Here is an 18,506-nt window from a genome sequence, read left to right on the forward strand (position 1 = left end):
TGGCGCCTAACCAAGAAAGATGACTTCCATTTTTTCGAACCGACCTCACACAACCGAAAACCCGATATATAGTGGGATATACGAGTCAAAACCCAAATGTGACTGGACTCATTTCCTTCTCCGTTTTGAGGGCTGACCATAAAGCCTGCACACACACATCAAATCCAAACACGGATCCGCCACCTTTGGGTCACCTTTATTCACCTGAGTGGAACGAAAAGAATCATTAAGAGCAGAGCGCGAGAAAAAGAAAGGAGAAAGGCCCGAATTGGCGCTCTATAAATAAGGTCTGGCAGCTGAAATGGGTCTTTGTGACTTTAAGATGTGACTTGGGTGATGCGCTCCATCTATTGTTGATGAGACAAAAGCGCGAGTCAGATTCATAAAGGAGTGGCGGGGAATAACTTGTCATATCACACTTGAGAAGCCGCGCAGAAGAAACTTCCATAACTTCTTTCTGGACATGGGTGAGTGCGCACAATTTCTGATTAAAACAATTTGGAAATGTCCAGATGTCATCATGGCATTTGTGACCTCGCTTGCTTGCATGTTTGCATCCATTTTTGGATTTTCCTTCCGTTTTAACGTCAACTGTTTGACTTAAAAGAGAATCTCTGGTGGCGGCCGAAAGCGGATTTAAACTCCTCAGCTGCCACCCTTCCCACCTCAGATGAGTTGGACGTCCCTCGCCGTCAATGGGCCTGAGCCAATGGGGCGTCAGGGCCCATTCACGGTGCGCTTTTGAATGAATTCACTCATTCTCTGAACCGCTTATCCTCACGAGGGTGGCGGGGGGGTGCCGGAGCCTATCCCAGCTAACCAGGTATGCAACACCCTGAATCGGTGGCCGGCCAACAGGAGGGCGCCGGGAGAAAAACAACCGACCATTCACAGCTAGGGGCAATTTAGCATAGAATTAGCCTAGCATGCGTGTTTTTGTGATGTGGGAGGAAAGCAGAGCACCTGGAGAAAACCCACGCAAGCCCGGAGAGAACGTGCCAACACCACACAGCCGTTATCAAAGCCTCGCCGGTACCGGCGCGAGCCATCGCCGTTGGAACAGAGGACGGCGCCACGTACGTCGAACGATGACCCGCCGACCCCGGGCGCTCAGGTCATTGTTGACGCCACATCACGATCCATTGTCCCCCCCCCCCACCCAAACAATGGCCACCTTATGCTTGGCCACAATGACGCGCCCTCTCTCTCCCTTTATCCCGGCGACGTCGGTGACCGCCACGGAGCGGTGGAGGACCATCCATATTTTTGTAGACGGACGGACGGACGGCAGTTTGCCACTCGGGATCTTTCTTACCACGGAATACGGCATCGGGGAGAAACCCAAAAAGCCAAAGCAAAAACCGCCAACATGTTTCCGGTCAGGCAGCCTTGGCTTTGCAAAGCCTTAGGTGCTCCCCTTCTCTACCGTTTGCGCCACGGCTTTTATTGATTAGCGTTTTTGGGTGGTCGTCGGACGGCCCGCCGGCCGCTAGCGGGCTAGCGACGGGATCCCCCCGGCGCGGAGGCTCTCGGATGTGCTGCGTGCTTCTTTGTGCGCTTTGCGTGGCCTGTGCTCTGATATGTTATGCCCCCCCAGGTTGTTACGATTGCTGTATCCGCTGCTTGGGGGCCGTGCCCTACCCGTCTCTGGTGGCCACCCTGCTGTGCTACGCCGGCATGGCCCTGTTTTGCGGCTGCGGGCACGAAGCCTTGACCCAGACGGACGTCCTGATCCAGACTTACTTTGCCCGCAACGAGCAGGACTACCAGGTCGTGGCTTCCTTGTGAGTCCGCTCGCCGCCGCCGATCCATGACTAGCAAAATTCCCCGTAGCCGTAGTTCCCGTTGGGCTGACCTTTAACCTCCTCCCCGCCGCCTTTTGGCAGCGTCCAGTACTCCCAGTACGTCCTGTACGCCCTGGCCTCCTTTTTCTTCCTCTACGGCATCCTGCTGCTGGCAGAAGGCTTTTACACCACCAGCGCGGTCAAGCAGACCTTCGGGGAATTCCGGAGCACCCACTGCGGCCGCTGCCTCAGCCTGACGGTACGTTGGCCGGGGGTCAAAAGGGGCGCCGAGGCTTGCTTTTTCCCGTTTAAAGCAAAGAGCGATGGCGGAAATCAAACTCGGTGACGCCGCGTTCATCACGCGGCCACCGGCGGCATTCCCGTGACCCCACGTTGGGCTTTTTTTTCTCCTCTTTCTTCTCGGCAGTTCATCATCGTGACGTACATCTTGACCTTTATCTGGTTGGGGGTGTTCGCCTTCACCGCCATTCCCGTCTACTTCTTGTTCAACATGGAGCAGACGTGCCACGATGTCAACGTCCTGGCCGAAAGCACCCCCAGCATCAATCAGCACGGCTGGATTTGCATGGACGCCAGGCAATACGGTGCGAGGCGCCCGCCACCGCCACCGCTGACCGCATGTGGACCTGATGAGCATGTTAATGCCATCTGGCCAGGCGCTCCCATTCGTCATCGGGGATTGCGTCAAAGCCGAGCTGCTTCCTCTCTTACTCGACAAATGTCTTCCTTGAATTGAATGCCGTTATTGTCATTATACAAGTACGATGCGGTGGAATAACGTACTCGGAACAATAAGTAGTCAGAAAAAGATTTATATGCATTAAAAAGAAAGTGGGCGGTCCGGTGGGGAAGTGGTCGGCCTCACGGTTCTGAGGTCGAGGGTTCGATTTCCATGTGGGTCCTCACTGCGTGGAGTTTGCATGTTTTCCTCAGGCTTGCGTGGGTTTTTTATGGGTCTTCCGGTTTCCTGCCGCATTCCAAAAAGGCGCATGCTAAGCTAATTGTACGCTAAATTGTCCTCATTGGTGAGCGGGATTGCTTGTAAGTCTCCTGGTGCCCTGCAATTGGCTGGCCCCCGATTTGGGATGGCCCCCGAAGTTGGCTGGGATAGGCTCCAGCACCCCCCATGACTCTGAACCCTTTTTCATTCAGAAAATGAATGGATGTCGTCTTTATACACGTACGATTTAAAGCTTCTCCATAAAGTGGACACGTCAAAAAGTAATCATTCATGTAGATTTCTATACAATAAAAATGAAGGGGTTAGCCGCCCGCCCGCCCGCCATCGAGATAGCGACGGTGTTTTAGCGCCAGATAAAAATCAGCAGTGCTGAGACTAAAGTCAAAGCGGGAAAGATTTCTTATTGATATGCATCGAGCGGCGTTCTGGCAACTTTCTTTCTTGGTTCCGTGCGCGAGCGAGGATGGAAATGCGTGGCGATTGCTAAAAGATAGCTGACTAATGAATGTCCTGTCATTTATTCAAGGGCTGCTTCCTTGGCATGCCACGCCAGGCAAGTCTTGCGGAATGACCTTGGCATCTATTTGCAAAACAAGCGAAGTGAGTGGATCATTTCCATATTCCATTTTACGCTGTGATTCATCCGCCGCGTCGTCTTGTGCAAGCAAAGTGCCATGGCTCCAAAAGAGAGTCAAAAGCGCCCGATTTGATCGATTCATCCCCATTTGTCTTCTTTTTTTGGCAGTTTCATCTCACCTATGACTTGTATATTGCTACATTTGCTGGTGCTGGTATCACCCTCTTAGCCTTGGTAAGCATTAGCTTGAATCATTAGCATGGGTCATAACCATCTTTTTTAGCTAGAGAATGCTTTTCATCAGCGTAGTTTTGCAAATTTGAATGTGGCACCAAGGTTAAAAATGGCATAAAACCATTATATAACCATGTTTTGCTGTATTAGTATATTTATTTGTGGGAAATCCCAGCATTAAAAAACACAAAAGGTAGAATTTGAGGAAAAATGAAAAGGAATCAAAGGTAGAAAGAAAAGTCAATAAGAGAAACTCAATGGAATTGAATTGGCTTTTCTTTTGCAGATCCTGTTCTTGGTCGCAACGGCCTACAACTACGCAGTCTTGCGCTTCCTGGGCAGGAAAGGCGTGCGCTAAGGAGCATTGTGTCTTTTCCGCTTCACCCGCTAGCCGTAGCGCTCCACGCCTCCGATAATATCCCGTTTCCGAGCAACCCAGAAAGAGAGATGAAGATTCCTGAGTTCTCGGATGATTCTCTTGACTTTGTTGTTCATTTTTCTCTCGTCGGTGACGTTTTTGCCGCCGGCACGCTTGGCCTTGATTCCGGAATAATAAACAGCTCCGCTTGCAAAATGCTAACTGGCGGGTCATTGAAAAGCGCTCGACTGAGTCTTTTCAAAGAGAATGTACCCAAAGTTGTCAGTCTGTTTGTATGGACATGCTCACTGTCACTCCATTAGTAATTGCTTATTTTCATTTTATTATGACTACCAAAGCCGTGTTTTCAATAAAAGCCATGTTAATGAAACAACGTTGGTGCTATTTGTTAAGCGCTAAAGTCGAGAAAGGAACGTCAATTCCTTGGCTTTTTGAGGCCGCGTGTTACCATGAGGTTTTTATTGGGCTGTCGTCGCGCAGCTAGCGTACGCCATGTTGACAGGACGCAAAGATTTGTCTTATATTAAAAAGTCAACAATGTCACCGAGTGCGCGGCTGAGCCGGAGATAATGAGACCATTCTGACAATGTTGATATTTTGCCTCATCCCTTGCACCACAATGAAGAAGTAGAAGAAGGGTTTATTGTATATATACTATGACATATACTGTTGAGCGCGTCCAGACCGGTGAGAAAGCAGACTCTTGACGTTTTCATCCATTTCCCAGTTACTGTACTATAGAGGAAAGAGAAAGAAAAATGATCTCCAAATATAACATGAAATGGGTTTATCCATTTTGAATAAGAAGGACAACCACATATAGAATTGTGACTTTTTCCATTTTATGTGTATGGGATTTTAAAACAAAAACGTTATGGAAACAGCCTGTTTTTTAAATAATATAACACTTAAACGAATACAATGAGGGAATATCATTGACCTTAATCTATTTTCTTTCTTGTGTTTGTGTTTGGAGGGGTTATTTTATAGCGTTTTTATCTTATCTTTGGTTGTGTTTGTGCTTTTCAGATTGAAGATAACGCTACTGCTAGCTTTATGGTGTACACATTTACTGGCGTTTATTTTGAAAGGCTTTCGATCGGTTACCGGGGGGAGATCCGACATGGCCGGAAGTTGAGATTTTTACTTTCACTTCGGGTCAGCTTTTGCTTTTCTACTTGCTGTTAACTTTCGGACATCTAAAGCAGCAATTTGTCTATCCGTACGTGATGAAATCCCACACTACGACGTCTTTGTTGTTTGTTGGGCCTTTTAAACCATTTCATCTGCCCTAATGCTGTGTCAACAATCGAGTGGGATTGATCTACTATCATTTCCTTCAAATCTGGTGAAGCGAAAAATCTGTAAGTCCTCTTCGTTTTCATTCCAAATCAATTCCGATGTTTATTCGGCAGCCATAACCACACTTTGACTTTATTGCCCGAAATGAATGAGTGCATTGACGTCAGCCAACGAGTTCATAAACATCCCAAAATACAACGGTATTGTTCTTGCAATCTTTCTTCTTGAAATCAAATCAAAAGCCTTTATTGTCATTATACAACAGCTGCGTATAACGAATTAATTTTGTATTATTCTCCTCCATACTAGAAGCCTAGAGTTCTAAAAGCCTGGAGTCCTAGAGAGAGCCCAGAAACCTGGTAGCCTAGAAGCATGCCTTCCAGAAACCATCTGGATAAAATTGGACGCAAGAAGAAAAAGAAATGGACGGAGGAAGCCATGGAACACGCGCTAACGCAAGTCAAGTCGGGGAGGTACACCGTCAGGCAGGCCGCCAAGGAATTTGGGGTGCCCAAATCCTCGCTGGGGGACCGGGTCAGCGGACGGGTCAGACCCGGCAGCCGCAGCGGCCCGGCTCAGCTCATAACGTCCGCCGACGAGGAGCTGCTGGTGGAGTTCTCCTCGTACGTGTCCAAGCACGGCTTCCCGCTGACCAAGCGGCAGCTGGTGTCCTTCGCCTCTTCCATTTATAAGCGGCAACACCGGCGAGTGGCCTTTTCCAAACTGGGCCAGACCTGGTGGCTCAACTTTCGCAAGCGGCAGGGGAAGAACATCACCGTGCAGGCGGCCGACGCCGGTGCCCGCCGCGCTCGCAAAGTCCGCGTGGCCAAGGAGGCGCTGGACTACTTTTTCCGCATTTTGAACTCTGTGCTGGAGGCTCACGCCTTGGCGGACAAGCCTCAGCGCATTTGGAATTGCAACGAGGTGGCTTTTCAACTGGCGCGGAAGCGGGCGACTCCCCCCAAATCGGCCGCTCGGGGATGCCAGTCGGCGCCGGCGTTCAAGGACCGCGTCTCGGTCCTGGCTTGCCTGAACGCGGCCGGCGCCGACGTCCCGCCGTTTGTGGTCTACTCCAAAGCCTACCCCGGCGGATTGTGCTACAAGACGCGGGGGCCGTCGAGCGCCCTCTACGGGTGCTCGGACTCGGGGCGCGTCACCTCGGAACTTTTCAAAAAGTGGTTCCTCGGGCACTTCCTGCTCCACGCTCCAAAAGAGCGACCGCTCCTGCTGGTTTTCGACGGGCACAAGTCGCCCCTGAACTTGGAGGTGGTGGAGACGGCCCGCCGGGAGGGCGTGGTCCTGGTGTGCCTGCCGCCCCACTGCTCGCACCTCCTGCAGCCGTTGGACGCCGGTCTATTTCCCCTCATCAAGCGGCGCTTCGCCGCGCTCTCGGGCGATGCCGACGTGACGCTCTTCGCCGTCAGCAAGAAGGACTTTTCGGGGGTGTTCAAGGGGGCCTACCAGGTGACTCGAGAGGACGAGGGGATCGGGATAGTCAAAGAGAGCTTTAGGAAATGCGGCCTCTACCCCTCGTGCCACTTTCCGTTAAACCGAGAGCGCTTGATGTCGTTGCAAAACACGGACGCTCAACCTGGGGACGCGACGGCGCCCAATGGCGTGGTAAGCCTCGCCCTTCCTGGAATGTCAGCCTAACTCTGCCATTTGTACGTATAATAAAGAACTTTACGGTCACAAATTGAATGCGTGCAATTGTGTGTTTTGTTTTGGTTTGTTTTGGAGGACTTGTAATGTGATGGATTTTCCTGTGACATTAACTGTAAGTACAAATATGTCAAGAATAATATAGCATCCAGTGAAGCACAATTACACAATGACTAATTTATGTATGTTTTTCATCTCCCTTCATTTTAGGTCATGTGAAATAAAAAATAAAAAAACATCCAGTGTAGTGGGTGGATTGTATGCATGGCACAATATAGTCCCTGTTTACACTCTGGTGTCTTCTTAAACACTTTATCATACGGCTCTTCATTTCAAGCTCCTGTTAACATGTTAATCCATCCTCCGTTTTTAATCTTGTTTGATGAATCCCTGGGCCTCGCGAGATATGCCGGCACCAATTACACCGCTCTACTTTATCATGCATTGGAAATTCAAGCCATCGAGATTGGAATGGAATGTCGCCCTGCATATCCAAATAAGAACTACGTACTATATACAGTCTTTTAACACATTCAGCTAGCTTGCTAGCTGTCTGTGAGCTAATCGGTTAGCTGTATTAACTGTAATTAGTGAGCAAAATAATGCATTTATTTAGAAAAAAATAAATTAAGATATAAAGGTATAATACATATTTGACATAATTTCTAAATATTTTTTGTTGGTAACCCTTCGCAGTAAAAATGGATTGGACGTCTATCGGCGTCAAAGGCAGACAAATTAAACAAGATGACCTGGTGACGTGGATTTGGTCGCTGTCTGTGAGCACTAATGGGCAGCATTCTTTATTTTATTATTTTATTTATTTTATGTATTTATTTTTTGCCGGTAGTGACGTTTCAGTGACGAAAGGCTTCTTCCGGAAGCTCCTTTTTTCGTACAAGCGGCGGATTGTTGTAAGTCTTACGGCTGTTTTTTATTATTTCTCTTACTATTTAGTAACAAGGCAACGTTTTGTTCAAGAGGATATGATTGTTATGCGTGATTTTATTCGTTGTTTTTGCCGAACAATCACTTTTCATGACCACAAAATAGCATTGTCCAACCTAGCATAGCTTCTTAGCATCGCTAGCTAGGAGACGTCTCGTGGCTCTCAATAACATGTCCGTAATAGTTCTAATATTCATTTTTACGACCTACAACCGACTCATAGTAGTGTCTGGCCTTGCTTCTTGATTTTAACAGCTGTGATTTTTATTTTAATTCCTGTTATTCTGCTGTCCAAACAGGCACCCAGGATGACTACAGCTGCAAGACCAACATTCGAACCGGCCAGAGGAGGACGGGGGAAAGGCGAAGGGGATTTGAGTGCACTGTCAAAGCAGTACTCAAGTCGAGATCTTCCGGGGCACACAAAGATCAAGTACAGGTCAGCAGACAAATGGACTGGAGCTTCTTCATTCGTTGCCATTTGGCTCAAATAATTGGGGATAACTAGGTAAATAATCGTTGGTGTGTGCTTGTTTTTAAATCTTACGTCTTTTGTCTACTAGGCAACCTACCCAGGATATTCCCGAGGAAGTGCGCAGCCGGGATTTCCGCAGGGAGCTGGAGGAGAGGGAACGCGTCGCCGTGCGCGAGAAGGTCCGAGAGAGGGGACCCAGAGGTTAGCCTTGTGCGCACTCCCCACTGGGAAGATACCGTAAAAGCAAAAGGAGAGTCTTTATTGTGAATTTGTCTCAAATGAGTTGATGTTTCATTCTCCAGAGCACACCACATCCTCTTCCTCCTCCTCTTCATCCTCAAAGAGACCCAGACTGGATCAGATTCCCGCAGCTAACCTCGATGCCGACGACCCCTTGACCGAGGTACGCACGGCGTTCATCTGGAGAAGCTGACGGCGTGCTATCAAACGTGTGATTTTGCTCTTTTTGCCAAAAGGAAGACGAGGACGACGACTCGGGGGATGATAGCGACGATGATGACACCGCAGCACTTTTAGCGGAGCTGGAAAAGATTAAAAAGGAACGGGCTGAGGAGCAAGAACGAAGGGTGAGCTCTCATATTGAGACAAATATCTAAATACTAGTCTTTTTTATGTTTAAAAAAACGGTTCTTTTTATTCTGGGATTTGTGTTTTGTTTTAGGATCGGGAGCAAAAGGCAGAGGAAGAAAGGATTCGAATGGAGAACATACTGAGCGGAAACCCATTGATTAATTTGGCAGGACAGCAGCAGCAACAACAGCTGCAACAGCAACAACAACAACAGCAGCAGCAGCAACAATTGGCTCAGAATCAGAACACATTCAAGGTTAAGAGAAGGTAACGCAAAAGCTTTTTTCTGACCACAGGGTCAACCTTCGACCATCGTTGATGTCATTTCTCTCCAGGTGGGACGACGATGTGGTGTTCAAGAACTGCGCAAAAGGCTTGGACAAAGCACGCAAGGAGAAACGCTTCATCAACGATACCCTGCGCTCTGAATTTCACAAGAAATTTATGGAAAAATATGTGAAGTAATAAACTGATGTATTCATTTGATTTTTTTTCCAGATTGCCCTCAGTTGCAAGTTGTTTTTTTTGGGAAGCAGAGGGCATTAAATTACATTATTTTGTGTTTAAACGTCTTGTATATAAATGTGATTGGCATAGTTTTAATAAAGGACAGGAAACACGAAATTAAGCTGTTTGGTGGGTTTTACTCGAATGATTCGATGTATTTTATGTAACAATTAGCAAAAGTTCTTAACAGAAATATTAATTTTAACATATACAACAGCTAATAGATTCGAGTCGAATCTATTAGCTTTTGTAAATGTTAAAATTAATATTTCTGTTTAGAACTTTTGCTAATTGTTACATAAAATACATCGACAGACTATCCCCGCAAATTGGAGTGTGGGTGTGATTATTACCCTATTACGTACACAATGACCAATAGATTTGGAATTAGTTTAAATAAAAATAAAATTAAAAAAACGAGCTAACGAACAGTCGTAGACGTTGACCATCCGGTTTGGACCGCCAGAGGGCGCTGCATATCAATTTCGCAGTCTAAAAGCGAACAAGAATCTCGCTGGGAAAAATGGCAACTTCCTGTTATTGATGGGGATTATTCATTCTTATATTGGCAAATTCAACAAACACTTTTCGGCTCCATTGAAGTCACTATTCTTGGACAAATAAACCGAATAACATGGAGAAGACTGGAAGTGTTGACAGTTTGGGCTCGAAGCAATCCTCATCTCGACATCCCAGTGTTGATTCCCTGTCCAGGTAGTGTTGTTTAAGATAGCTAAAAGTTTAAAAACTAACAAAAATATGATTTTCGTGGCTATTTCGTGAAACAGAAGGCACCGAGCGCACTTTCAAAGAGATTTTGACGCTGTTATAACGACGTAACAATGCACTTAGTATCTATCCGATGGCTGCCAACCCCTCCCAGTCAAAATGGATGTCGCTATCACTGTAATTGAAACATATGAATTATTCATGGGGTGCTCCATCCTTCCACAGCTCGGAGCGTTCGACCCAGGTAAAAGCTGCCTCCATGATGTCCGACAGTGCCACCTCATCCGAATTTTCCCCAGAGATTCGGGTTTGTTACGAATTCAATGGCGAAGCCCCCAAATCGTTCCATTAATGACTGACATGCTTTTTCTATTTTTTAGGTCAAGCCAAAAGCTGTCGCAAAGGTAAATGAACTTAATGGTGCTCCTAAAATGACTTGGTCACGACCTTTCTCTTTTATTAGACGTTCAGAGATGCTGATAAAGAGGAATTACAGTTGCTTCCTAATGAAGTTGTGCAAGATATGGGTAAGAATGTTGTTTTTATTTAAAAAAAATTACACACACCTGTTTTTCTTTCATTTTTTTGAATGACATTTTATTTGGACAGCTCAAGAGGTCACCTATTTCTGCCCTTTCACCGGGGCACTGCGTGGAATAGTGACCGTTAGCAACTATAGACTCTTCTTTAAATGCACGGACAGGGTACGTTTGTATGTTTGGTCACCTGAGTGAGGGATGGGTGGATGAATCCATTAACGCCAAATCAACTCGTAGGAGCCCTCTTTTGTTCTCGATCTGCCCCTCGGGGTTGTGAGTCGCGTGGAGAAGATTGGCAGCGCGTCAAGCCGCGGCGATGTCTCCTACGGCCTAGTCTGCAAAGTGAGTTGAATGGACGTCTATCTCTGTCGATGGAAGCTAATGAAACTCCTGTTTGTATGTTGCCGCTGACCCTTGCTACCATCATGACCTTTGACCTCCCGGTCCTCAGGATATGCGTAATCTACGATTCGCACACAAACAAACGGATGACACGCTCAAAAAGTCCATTTTTGAAGTGTTGATGAAGTTTGCATTTCCCGTCTCCAACGGACTGGTGAGTGACCCATCCGTGGGAATGTTACCTTTTTGGGGCTGGATGGTGGCTAGAGATGCCAACTCATAGATTTCCTCCCTCTATTTACAGCAAATATTTGCCTTTGAGTATGGACAGGTGTTTCCAGAGAATGGCTGGAAGGTGTACGATGCAGTCTCGGAATATAAAAGACAGGTACGTAATGCACTATGGCAAAATTCAGTGTGGTTTATTATTTATGTTATGGAACAGTAAGGCAAGGTGTTTTTTTTTTCTTTTTCTTGAGCACGGTGGTCTAAGTGGAATAAATAAATGGTCGACGATTGATAACTAGAATGTCCCAATACCTGTGTTGTCAAGGGCATTCCCAATGAAAGTTGGAGGATTACAAAGGTAAACGATCACTACGAACTGTGCGACACTTACCCGGCAACAATGGCCGTTCCGGTCAACATTCCAGACGAGGAGCTGAAGAGAGTCGCCGCCTTCCGGGCAAAGGGAAGAATACCCGTGAGTTACCGTTTTGCATCATATAATTCCCGGATAATGTTTCCTTATACCCGTGCTCTTTTTAAATATTTTTTGAGGTACTCTCCTGGATCCATCCTGAGAGTCAGGCAACCGTGACGCGTTGCAGTCAACCCATGGTAGGCATAAACGGGAAGCGAAGCAAAGAGGATGAAAAGTACCTGCAGACAATCATGGACGCCAACGCTCAGTCACATAAACTCTTCATTTTCGACGCTAGACCCAGTGTCAACGCAGCGGCCAACAAGGTAAAACGCGCGCCGAGGTCGGGGCAAACGGTCGACCAATCTTTCAATTGCCTGCCGCAGATGAAAGGGGGCGGATACGAAAGCGAGGACGCCTATCAAAACGCCGAGTTGGTCTTCTTGGATATCCACAACATCCACGTGATGAGAGAATCGCTCCGAAAACTGAAGGACATCGTCTACCCCAACATCGAGGACTCCCATTGGCTCTCCAATCTGGAGAGCACTCACTGGCTGGAGCACATCAAGGTGAGCACCCGGATTTCAGCTATGGACGACGTGTGGAGCCCGGCTAGCGCTTTTGTGCGTCCGTAGTTGATCCTGGCGGGAGCCCTGCGTATCGCGGACAAGGTGGAGTCTGGCAAAACCTCGGTGGTGGTGCACTGCAGCGACGGCTGGGATCGCACGGCCCAGCTCACCTCGCTGGCCATGCTCATGCTGGACGGCTACTACCGCAGCATTCGTGGATTTCAGGTGTTGCTGGAGAAAGAATGGCTGAGCTTTGGGCACCGCTTCCAGTTGGTAAGGTCCTGTTCATAAAGCACCTTCATCTTTAACCAGGAGTCTGATACTCCCCATCATTTTACTTTCAGAAATAGGGCTTAAAGTATTACCCTATTTGCCAGAATGTTTTTTGCATTGAAATAAGATTGAAAAGTGAAGGGTCGTCTTACATTCGGTCAATGCAGTTATTGCAATTGAGTTGTTTTATCCCAGTAGATTGGTACATTTACATTTTAAAAAATCAGAAGCCATTCATTTACAAATGCGAATGCACTTTAGTTGACCTATTCAGATTTGTCGTCTTATATTCGGGCCATCGTCCCTACACCGCTCTTGTCTTTCAGCGCGTCGGCCACGGCGATAAAAATCACACCGATGCAGATCGCTCACCCATTTTCATTCAGTTTGTCGACTGCGTGTGGCAGATGACGCGTCAGGTAAACAGATGGTTCACTCAAAAAAAAATGTTGGAAGAACACTGTGACGCAGTAAACTTTGTTTTTTTAGTTTCCTGCAGCTTTCGAGTTCAACGAATACTTCCTGGTGACCATCTTGGACCATCTCTACAGCTGCTTGTTCGGGACGTTTCTTTGCAATAGTGAACAACAGAGGTTTAAAGAAGTACGCGCTTTCATTTCTCTGCTTTGGGGATGCCAGTGAGTCCAAAAAAATAGCAATTAAAGCACACTGTTTGTTTTACAGGAGATTCCAAAGAGGACAGTATCCTTGTGGTCCTACATTAACAGCCAAGTTGAGGAGTTCACCAATCCGTTGTACGTCAACTTCTCCAATCACGTGCTGTTCCCGGTCGTCAGCTTACGCCACCTGGAGCTTTGGGTGGGCTACTACATACGTTGGAACCCTCGCATGAGGCCTCAGGTGAGCGTCGGCGCCGATATCGCGGCCACCCGGGCGGGACCTGACGTTTGCTTCTGCGGAATGAAATCTACTCCTGGTTATGGTAGGAACCCGTTCATCAGCGCCACAAGGAACTGCTGGCAAAACGCGCCGAGCTGCAGAAGAGAGTGGACGAGCTGCAGCGAGAGGTGACCAATCGCTCGGCGTCGTCTTCCTCGGAGCGAGCCGGCTCTCCCACGCGCTCCATCACGCCGGTACAGACATTTGTTTGAGGAAATCACACGCTGCCTTCTCGCTCGCGGCGGGCCCGAACGCTTTTGCAATTGGACTCGGGTTGCCAGGAAACGCTTTTAGAAAATGCTTTTTATTGAGCAGAGTGCACTTCCTTCCCATGGACTCTTCTTATCATCAATGTTTGCTTCTCACATACTAAGTTGTTAGCTTGCTAAGGTATTTATGCCCCCGACACTACGTATACTTTAACCCTTGGGCAATTTGACATAAATTCCACTTTGTGTTTTGAAAATAAACCCTCACTTGATATTTAAGATCTTCATGTGACCAAATATTCATGTACAATTGTACATGGGCCACTTGTTGGCAGCCATATTAGGGCAGGGTCATCCAACCATTTACTAAGAATTGTCATTTGAAGAGGCGAGCGACAGTGTAATGCGGAGTACTTCATAATCTCAGGTAACATGCCTTAATTATGCTGTGCCTTTCTCTCCAAATTAAAAGTCTAGCTTTTGCGGCGGCCAGACTAGGAATGTCTCGTAACTTTATTCACAATAGTCACAGGTGTACACAAAAGAAAATGTTTAAAAAGGGATTTCACAGATAAAATTCCATTAAAAAAATACTGTAGCCAATGATTGTCCTTTAAGAATGTAGCTTACATTTTTGTCTTATTGTATCATTTAGCAACATTTCAGATGTTTGTTTAAAAACAAACTTTTTAAACGTTTTCACTGTATCCAAGCGCATTATTAATTGTATTAAAAACAAGCAAACAAGTACTTTTGTTGTCATGTTTTCTGTTTTTACAAATGGGAAAAATGAAAGGAGAAATTAGATATCCTGTCATACTCCAGGAATATCTATATATAATCTATTTACAGAGAAGCTGATCATTGACTGTCCCAAAAACGCAACAAAACACAATTTGCTTTATTTTCCTTAGTGATTTAGCAACAATTTCTGATAACTATCCAGTTGTTCTGAAGTTTCGTAAATTGCGGAAATGAGAGCTGTTTATGGAAAAAGTAAAGTGGCGCACTTTCTATAGGTTGTTCTTCCTGTGACGCCGTCGACCACTTCCGGTGACATGAGGACGACGGCTTCATATGAAAAATGCTAGAAAGAAAACAGGAAAAGCCATTTGCGAAAACACTGGAAACTTAAAATACATTTCCCATCGTCGCTTTTTGGAAATCGATACTTGGCTTCAAGGGCAATTGTCGACTTAGGCGGTCCTGGTCACGTGGCGCTATTAGCTGACACAGACCACATTTTTACATTTTATTGTTCTTCGGCTGCTGTCCAGCTTCCTCCCATAGTCTGTTTAGCTTAGCTAACTAGCATTAGCCGAGTATGTGTAGTTCCTGTGACTTGGAGCGTGTATTTTTAGTCCCACTTAAGGAAACATTAAGGAAATAGCGCTGTGATTTTGCTCGTTAAGTGCCCGACTTGTTTTGGCGACAATAGTCGGATAAGAATGGCAACGTCGGCGCTCTACGCCTGCACCAAGTGCAACCAGCGGTACCCGTTCGAGGAGCTGTCGCAAGGCCAGCAACTCTGCAAGGTTTGGAATGGCTCATCCGCGGCTCAACTCGCCGACAGCGATAGACGTCCAATTCACTTGTGCCGGGAGGACTAGCGGCGCCGGCAAGCCTTCCAAGTTCAAAATAATTGGACGTCTATCGCCGTCAATGGCAGGGAAACATGACAATTCGTCAATGCTAGACCAATGAGATGACTGCCTGCTAATCCTACAATAATTGTTTTATTGTGAAAAGGCGAATGCTACCCCAAAAGACTATGGAATGGTGCTTCAACAAAGTTGTTAGTCTTGAATGATGGTGAGTTGAATATTTTTGACTTTTTTTTTTTGCTATTTCTCCACAGGAGTGTCGCATCGCACACCCAATAGTGAAGTGCACGTACTGCAGATCGGAGTTTCAGCAGGAAAGGTGACGCATGGATTCATCATTGTTGTGCAACATAGTTTCTTTCTACATTGATTTTGTAACATGCGCTTATCCCTGACAGCAAGACCAACACCATCTGCAAAAAATGTGCCCAGAACGTCAAACAGTTTGGCACGGTAAGCCCCGACCGACCCCGCCCGGGCGGATACATACTTTTCTATCTTCCATTTCCAGTTCTAACCGGATTGCTCATTTTTCTCTGTGCGCAGCCCAAACCCTGTCAATACTGTAACATCATCGCAGCGTTTATCGGGACAAAGTGTCAACGTTGTACCAATTCGGAAAAGAAATACGGGCCGCCTCAGACCTGCGAGCAGTGCAAACAGCAATGTGCCTTCGACCGCAAAGAGGAAGGCAGGAGAAAGGTCAAAAACGTACCGCGTTAAGTGTTTCCGATGGGCCGGGCTTGTCCTCTTACGCGTCATTCTTGTGGTCCCGGGCGCAGGTGGACGGAAAACTGCTGTGCTGGCTGTGCACTCTGTCCTACCGCCGTGTTCTGCAGAAAACCAAGGAACAGAGGAAAGGCTTCGGCTCGTCCAACGCCTCGTCCCTCAACGAGAAGGACCCTCACTCCAGGCAGCACCATCCCCAACAAAGACACAGCAGTTCTCACCACAAGTATTTTTGCTCACCTTCATATCTTCTTCAAAAAAAAAATCTTGGTGTTTGTTGTTGTCCAGAAAGGCAGATTTCGAAAACCCGACATTTTTTGGTTCAATCTTGAGAGTTCTGCAATGATTTGACTCATTTTAATAAGCATATACATGACTCTGGGTTTTATATTTTAGCTGGAAATTCGCACTAAGTTAGGTTGGATGATAATTATACGTCATCTTTTTGGACAATTTTTAGGTCAACACTTTTTCGCATGACTTAACAACCCATGAATTGAGTCTAAATTCCATTTTCTTTGGTAGGTTGAGTGGGAGTTTGAGTCCTGAGCAGGAACAAGGATTGTGGAAACAGAGGTATTCAAAGAAAAAAAGCTGCCCTTTACCTTTCTTCATTTCATTCTGCTGACTTAATTCCCCTTCATTCATTCAACGCAGCCATAAATCGTCTTCAATTCAAAAAGAGACTCCAAAGAAGAAGCCCAAACTAGAGATGAAGCCATCAAATGGTGACAGGTGGGCTACTTCCTTCCCCCTCACCCAATTCCTTACACGTCAAGTTGATGAGCGTTGTCAATGATTTTTCAATGATTATTTTTTTGGTTCCCTCCCCGTAAACAGTAGTTCCATCACGCAGTCCATGGATTCAGGAGGAACCGACAACTTCATCCTCATCAGCCAACTGAAAGAAGAGGTCATGTCGCTGAAAAGAATGCTTCAGCAGAGGGATCAGACCATTCTGGACAAGGAACGAAAGGTTTGCCTCAACTTTGACGCTTGCTTTCCCCACGTTGGCTGACTGCAAGCAACATTTGACTTTAGTTAACAGAGCTGAAAGCGGATTTTCAGTACCAAGAATCCAACATGAGAGTCAAGATGAACCAAATGGAGAAGGCACACAAAGAGTCCATGGAGCAGCAGCAGGTAATGCTCTAGTTTTTTTTTTAGTAAAGTGAAGTTTACTTTGATCTTCCGCTGCGTAGCACCACCCGAGAAAATGATCATCACCTTACTACTCATCTCAGATAGGAAAGCCCACATGAGTGTCATAAAGCCACGCCAGTGTGGCTTTGTGGTATGATGCTTGAATCAAAGAACTCTTTTGACCAATGAACTTCGTTTTAAAAACCCCTTATTGTCCGCAAAATGATCCAATTTTTTTCCCACCGGCTGCTCATTTTGGATTGCTTTGCTCTACTTTGACTTTTGTGTAACTATTTGTTCACTTTTCAGGCGAAGAACAGAGAGCTGATGAAACAAGTGGCCGCGCTGTCCAAAGGAAAAAAGTTTGATCGGACGGGAAGTTCGCTGCTCCTCCCCTAACGCCAATTCGGGAAGCAGTGGGCGCTAGCTAACGTTAACAGAGCGACTTGATTTTCCAATTGTGAAAGTCTCCCTCCCTCCCTCTTTCCTCTTTGCGACCGCATCGACACTCGCGGAAACAAAATCTCTTTTCTCTGACGTATTTTCGGGTGACTTTTCTTTCTTTTTTTTTCCTTCCCACCGGTCTATAGAAACTGCAACTTGGATGTGGTTTGCAGCTAGCTCTGTTATTAGCACTGCCAGTTGAAAAGAAAAGCGTGGCACGCATCGACCAATCCATCAGATTTTCTATGGAAGTTTCCCGCTAATTTATTCAACGGAATATCTACAATCCAACCTCTCCCACAGCATACCACGAAAATATCCCACATTCGGGTGTTTTCCTCAAGAGCGATTACTTCTATTTTTCTAAAAGTTTCTCCTGAGTGGAGAGACTGCGCAACTTTCCAATGTATGCAAATGTGAGGAGATTGACCGACCGCTGAGCTGCTGCAAATAATTGGTCACGAAACAATCAGCAAACATGTTGAAAATCTTCTGGATGAAAACCTCTTGGCTGCCAGTTTTTCTCACAGTGAGACGGCCAAAGTGTTTTGCTCTTTTAACTTCAGTGGAATGATTGTAATTTTGCATGATTTTACCACCAGATGCGTTCTAGGACTTCTTTATTGCTCATGTTCATTTTTTTTTTAAAGGAGCACTTTTAAATGTATTACATTGGGGTCAGCCGTTGTATATTTAAACTCTTGCTTGTATCTGTTTTAGTGAGTACAGTATGTGTATGGTGACGCCAGTTTTAATGATCATTTATAGAGGACACTTTTTTTTTAAGAAACACTCCTTTCACAAGAGTCATTGGGCTGGTTTCATACTGTTCATTAAAAAAACTTTTGTATTTTTACCTAAAACCAAGTGTTTTGAAAAATAATTAAAACTGGCAAAACTGCTGCCTTGCCTATCTTGTTGACAATTTTGTAATATTA

General features: G+C 46.1%; 5 protein-coding genes and 1 long non-coding RNA gene across 10 annotated transcripts; 5 read left to right on the forward strand and 1 right to left on the reverse strand.

Annotated features, from left to right (window-relative positions):
* Nucleotides 1-323: 323 nt before the first annotated feature.
* Nucleotides 324-4,329, forward strand: plp1b (proteolipid protein 1b). Of its 2 annotated transcripts, none has more exons than XM_077593105.1 (7): nt 324-467; nt 1,598-1,784; nt 1,887-2,043; nt 2,212-2,389; nt 3,293-3,366; nt 3,512-3,577; nt 3,864-4,329. In XM_077593105.1, exons 1-7 carry the CDS (start codon nt 464-466, stop codon nt 3,933-3,935), a joined length of 738 nt encoding a protein of 245 aa, XP_077449231.1. In that variant the 5' UTR covers nt 324-463; the 3' UTR covers nt 3,936-4,329. The 2 variants fall into 2 exon arrangements, with proteins under 2 accessions (XP_077449231.1, XP_077449230.1); XM_077593104.1 differs by lacking the exon at nt 324-467 and adding an exon at nt 1,228-1,409.
* A 723-nt stretch (nt 4,330-5,052) lies between these two features.
* Nucleotides 5,053-6,959, forward strand: LOC144068099 (uncharacterized). 2 transcript variants are annotated; one of them, XM_077592362.1, is made up of 2 exons: nt 5,053-5,458; nt 5,568-6,959. In XM_077592362.1, exon 2 carries the CDS (start codon nt 5,631-5,633, stop codon nt 6,909-6,911), a length of 1,281 nt encoding a protein of 426 aa, XP_077448488.1. In that variant the 5' UTR covers nt 5,053-5,458; nt 5,568-5,630; the 3' UTR covers nt 6,912-6,959. The 2 variants fall into 2 exon arrangements, with proteins under 2 accessions (XP_077448488.1, XP_077448489.1); XM_077592363.1 differs by having other exon boundaries at nt 5,053-5,320.
* Nucleotides 6,960-7,686: 727 nt separating this feature from the next.
* On the forward strand, nt 7,687-9,558 carry cwc15 (CWC15 spliceosome associated protein). Of its 2 annotated transcripts, none has more exons than XM_077592423.1 (7): nt 7,687-7,834; nt 8,168-8,307; nt 8,432-8,544; nt 8,646-8,746; nt 8,820-8,930; nt 9,026-9,201; nt 9,270-9,558. In XM_077592423.1, exons 1-7 carry the CDS (start codon nt 7,748-7,750, stop codon nt 9,397-9,399), a joined length of 858 nt encoding a protein of 285 aa, XP_077448549.1. In that variant the 5' UTR covers nt 7,687-7,747; the 3' UTR covers nt 9,400-9,558. The 2 variants fall into 2 exon arrangements, with proteins under 2 accessions (XP_077448549.1, XP_077448551.1); XM_077592425.1 differs by lacking the exon at nt 7,687-7,834 and adding an exon at nt 7,869-8,041.
* A 366-nt stretch (nt 9,559-9,924) lies between these two features.
* On the forward strand, nt 9,925-14,398 carry mtmr2 (myotubularin related protein 2). Its single transcript, XM_077592365.1, has 16 exons — nt 9,925-10,155; nt 10,396-10,477; nt 10,551-10,574; nt 10,634-10,697; nt 10,780-10,874; nt 10,947-11,051; nt 11,161-11,265; nt 11,356-11,439; nt 11,605-11,754; nt 11,832-12,020; nt 12,081-12,266; nt 12,333-12,539; nt 12,866-12,958; nt 13,029-13,142; nt 13,224-13,400; nt 13,487-14,398. Exons 1-16 carry the CDS (start codon nt 10,076-10,078, stop codon nt 13,649-13,651), a joined length of 1,920 nt encoding a protein of 639 aa, XP_077448491.1. The 5' UTR covers nt 9,925-10,075; the 3' UTR covers nt 13,652-14,398.
* On the reverse strand, nt 14,144-17,217 carry LOC144068104 (uncharacterized). Of its 2 annotated transcripts, XR_013298115.1 has the most exons (3): nt 16,587-17,217; nt 15,968-16,318; nt 14,144-14,735 (listed from the first exon to the last, which is right to left on the reverse strand). It is a non-coding gene; the product is annotated as an uncharacterized LOC144068104 (long non-coding RNA). The 2 variants fall into 2 exon arrangements; XR_013298114.1 differs by having other exon boundaries at nt 14,144-16,318.
* Nucleotides 14,670-18,481, forward strand: fam76b (family with sequence similarity 76 member B). Its single transcript, XM_077592366.1, has 10 exons — nt 14,670-15,183; nt 15,507-15,571; nt 15,651-15,705; nt 15,799-15,954; nt 16,035-16,207; nt 16,507-16,557; nt 16,639-16,716; nt 16,822-16,957; nt 17,023-17,124; nt 17,434-18,481. The coding sequence occupies exons 1-10, from the start codon at nt 15,097-15,099 to the stop codon at nt 17,521-17,523; spliced, it is 993 nt and encodes a 330-aa protein (XP_077448492.1). The 5' UTR covers nt 14,670-15,096; the 3' UTR covers nt 17,524-18,481.
* Nucleotides 18,482-18,506: the final 25 nt, after the last annotated feature.

Source organism: Stigmatopora argus, chromosome 22 (assembly GCF_051989625.1).
Source record: "Stigmatopora argus isolate UIUO_Sarg chromosome 22, RoL_Sarg_1.0, whole genome shotgun sequence".
Taxonomy (NCBI): domain Eukaryota; kingdom Metazoa; phylum Chordata; class Actinopteri; order Syngnathiformes; family Syngnathidae; genus Stigmatopora; species Stigmatopora argus.

What these genes read in the sequence shown, in the direction of transcription:
- plp1b (XM_077593104.1), top strand. Translation starts at nt 1,370, where the DNA reads ATGTTTCCGGTCAGGCAGCCTTGGCTTTGCAAAGCCTTAG. An exon ending in CTATTTGCAAAACAAGCGAA is followed by an intron (nt 3,367 to 3,511) that starts GTGAGTGGATCA and finishes TTTTTTTGGCAG; the next exon opens with TTTCATCTCACCTATGACTT. An exon ending in GTATCACCCTCTTAGCCTTG is followed by an intron (nt 3,578 to 3,863) that starts GTAAGCATTAGC and finishes TTTCTTTTGCAG; the next exon opens with ATCCTGTTCTTGGTCGCAAC.
- fam76b (XM_077592366.1), top strand. Translation starts at nt 15,097, where the DNA reads ATGGCAACGTCGGCGCTCTACGCCTGCACCAAGTGCAACCAGCGGTAC. An exon ending in AAGGCCAGCAACTCTGCAAG is followed by an intron (nt 15,184 to 15,506) that starts GTTTGGAATGGC and finishes ATTTCTCCACAG; the next exon opens with GAGTGTCGCATCGCACACCC. An exon ending in CAAGGATTGTGGAAACAGAG is followed by an intron (nt 16,558 to 16,638) that starts GTATTCAAAGAA and finishes CATTCAACGCAG; the next exon opens with CCATAAATCGTCTTCAATTC.
- LOC144068099 (XM_077592362.1), top strand. Translation starts at nt 5,631, where the DNA reads ATGCCTTCCAGAAACCATCTGGATAAAATTGGACGCAAGAAGAAAAAG.
- mtmr2 (XM_077592365.1), top strand. Translation starts at nt 10,076, where the DNA reads ATGGAGAAGACTGGAAGTGTTGACAGTTTGGGCTCGAAGCAATCCTCA. An exon ending in TCTTTAAATGCACGGACAGG is followed by an intron (nt 10,875 to 10,946) that starts GTACGTTTGTAT and finishes ATCAACTCGTAG; the next exon opens with GAGCCCTCTTTTGTTCTCGA. An exon ending in TTCCCGTCTCCAACGGACTG is followed by an intron (nt 11,266 to 11,355) that starts GTGAGTGACCCA and finishes CTCTATTTACAG; the next exon opens with CAAATATTTGCCTTTGAGTA.
- cwc15 (XM_077592423.1), top strand. Translation starts at nt 7,748, where the DNA reads ATGTATTTATTTTTTGCCGGTAGTGACGTTTCAGTGACGAAAGGCTTC. An exon ending in CACACAAAGATCAAGTACAG is followed by an intron (nt 8,308 to 8,431) that starts GTCAGCAGACAA and finishes TTTGTCTACTAG; the next exon opens with GCAACCTACCCAGGATATTC. An exon ending in CCGACGACCCCTTGACCGAG is followed by an intron (nt 8,747 to 8,819) that starts GTACGCACGGCG and finishes TTTTGCCAAAAG; the next exon opens with GAAGACGAGGACGACGACTC.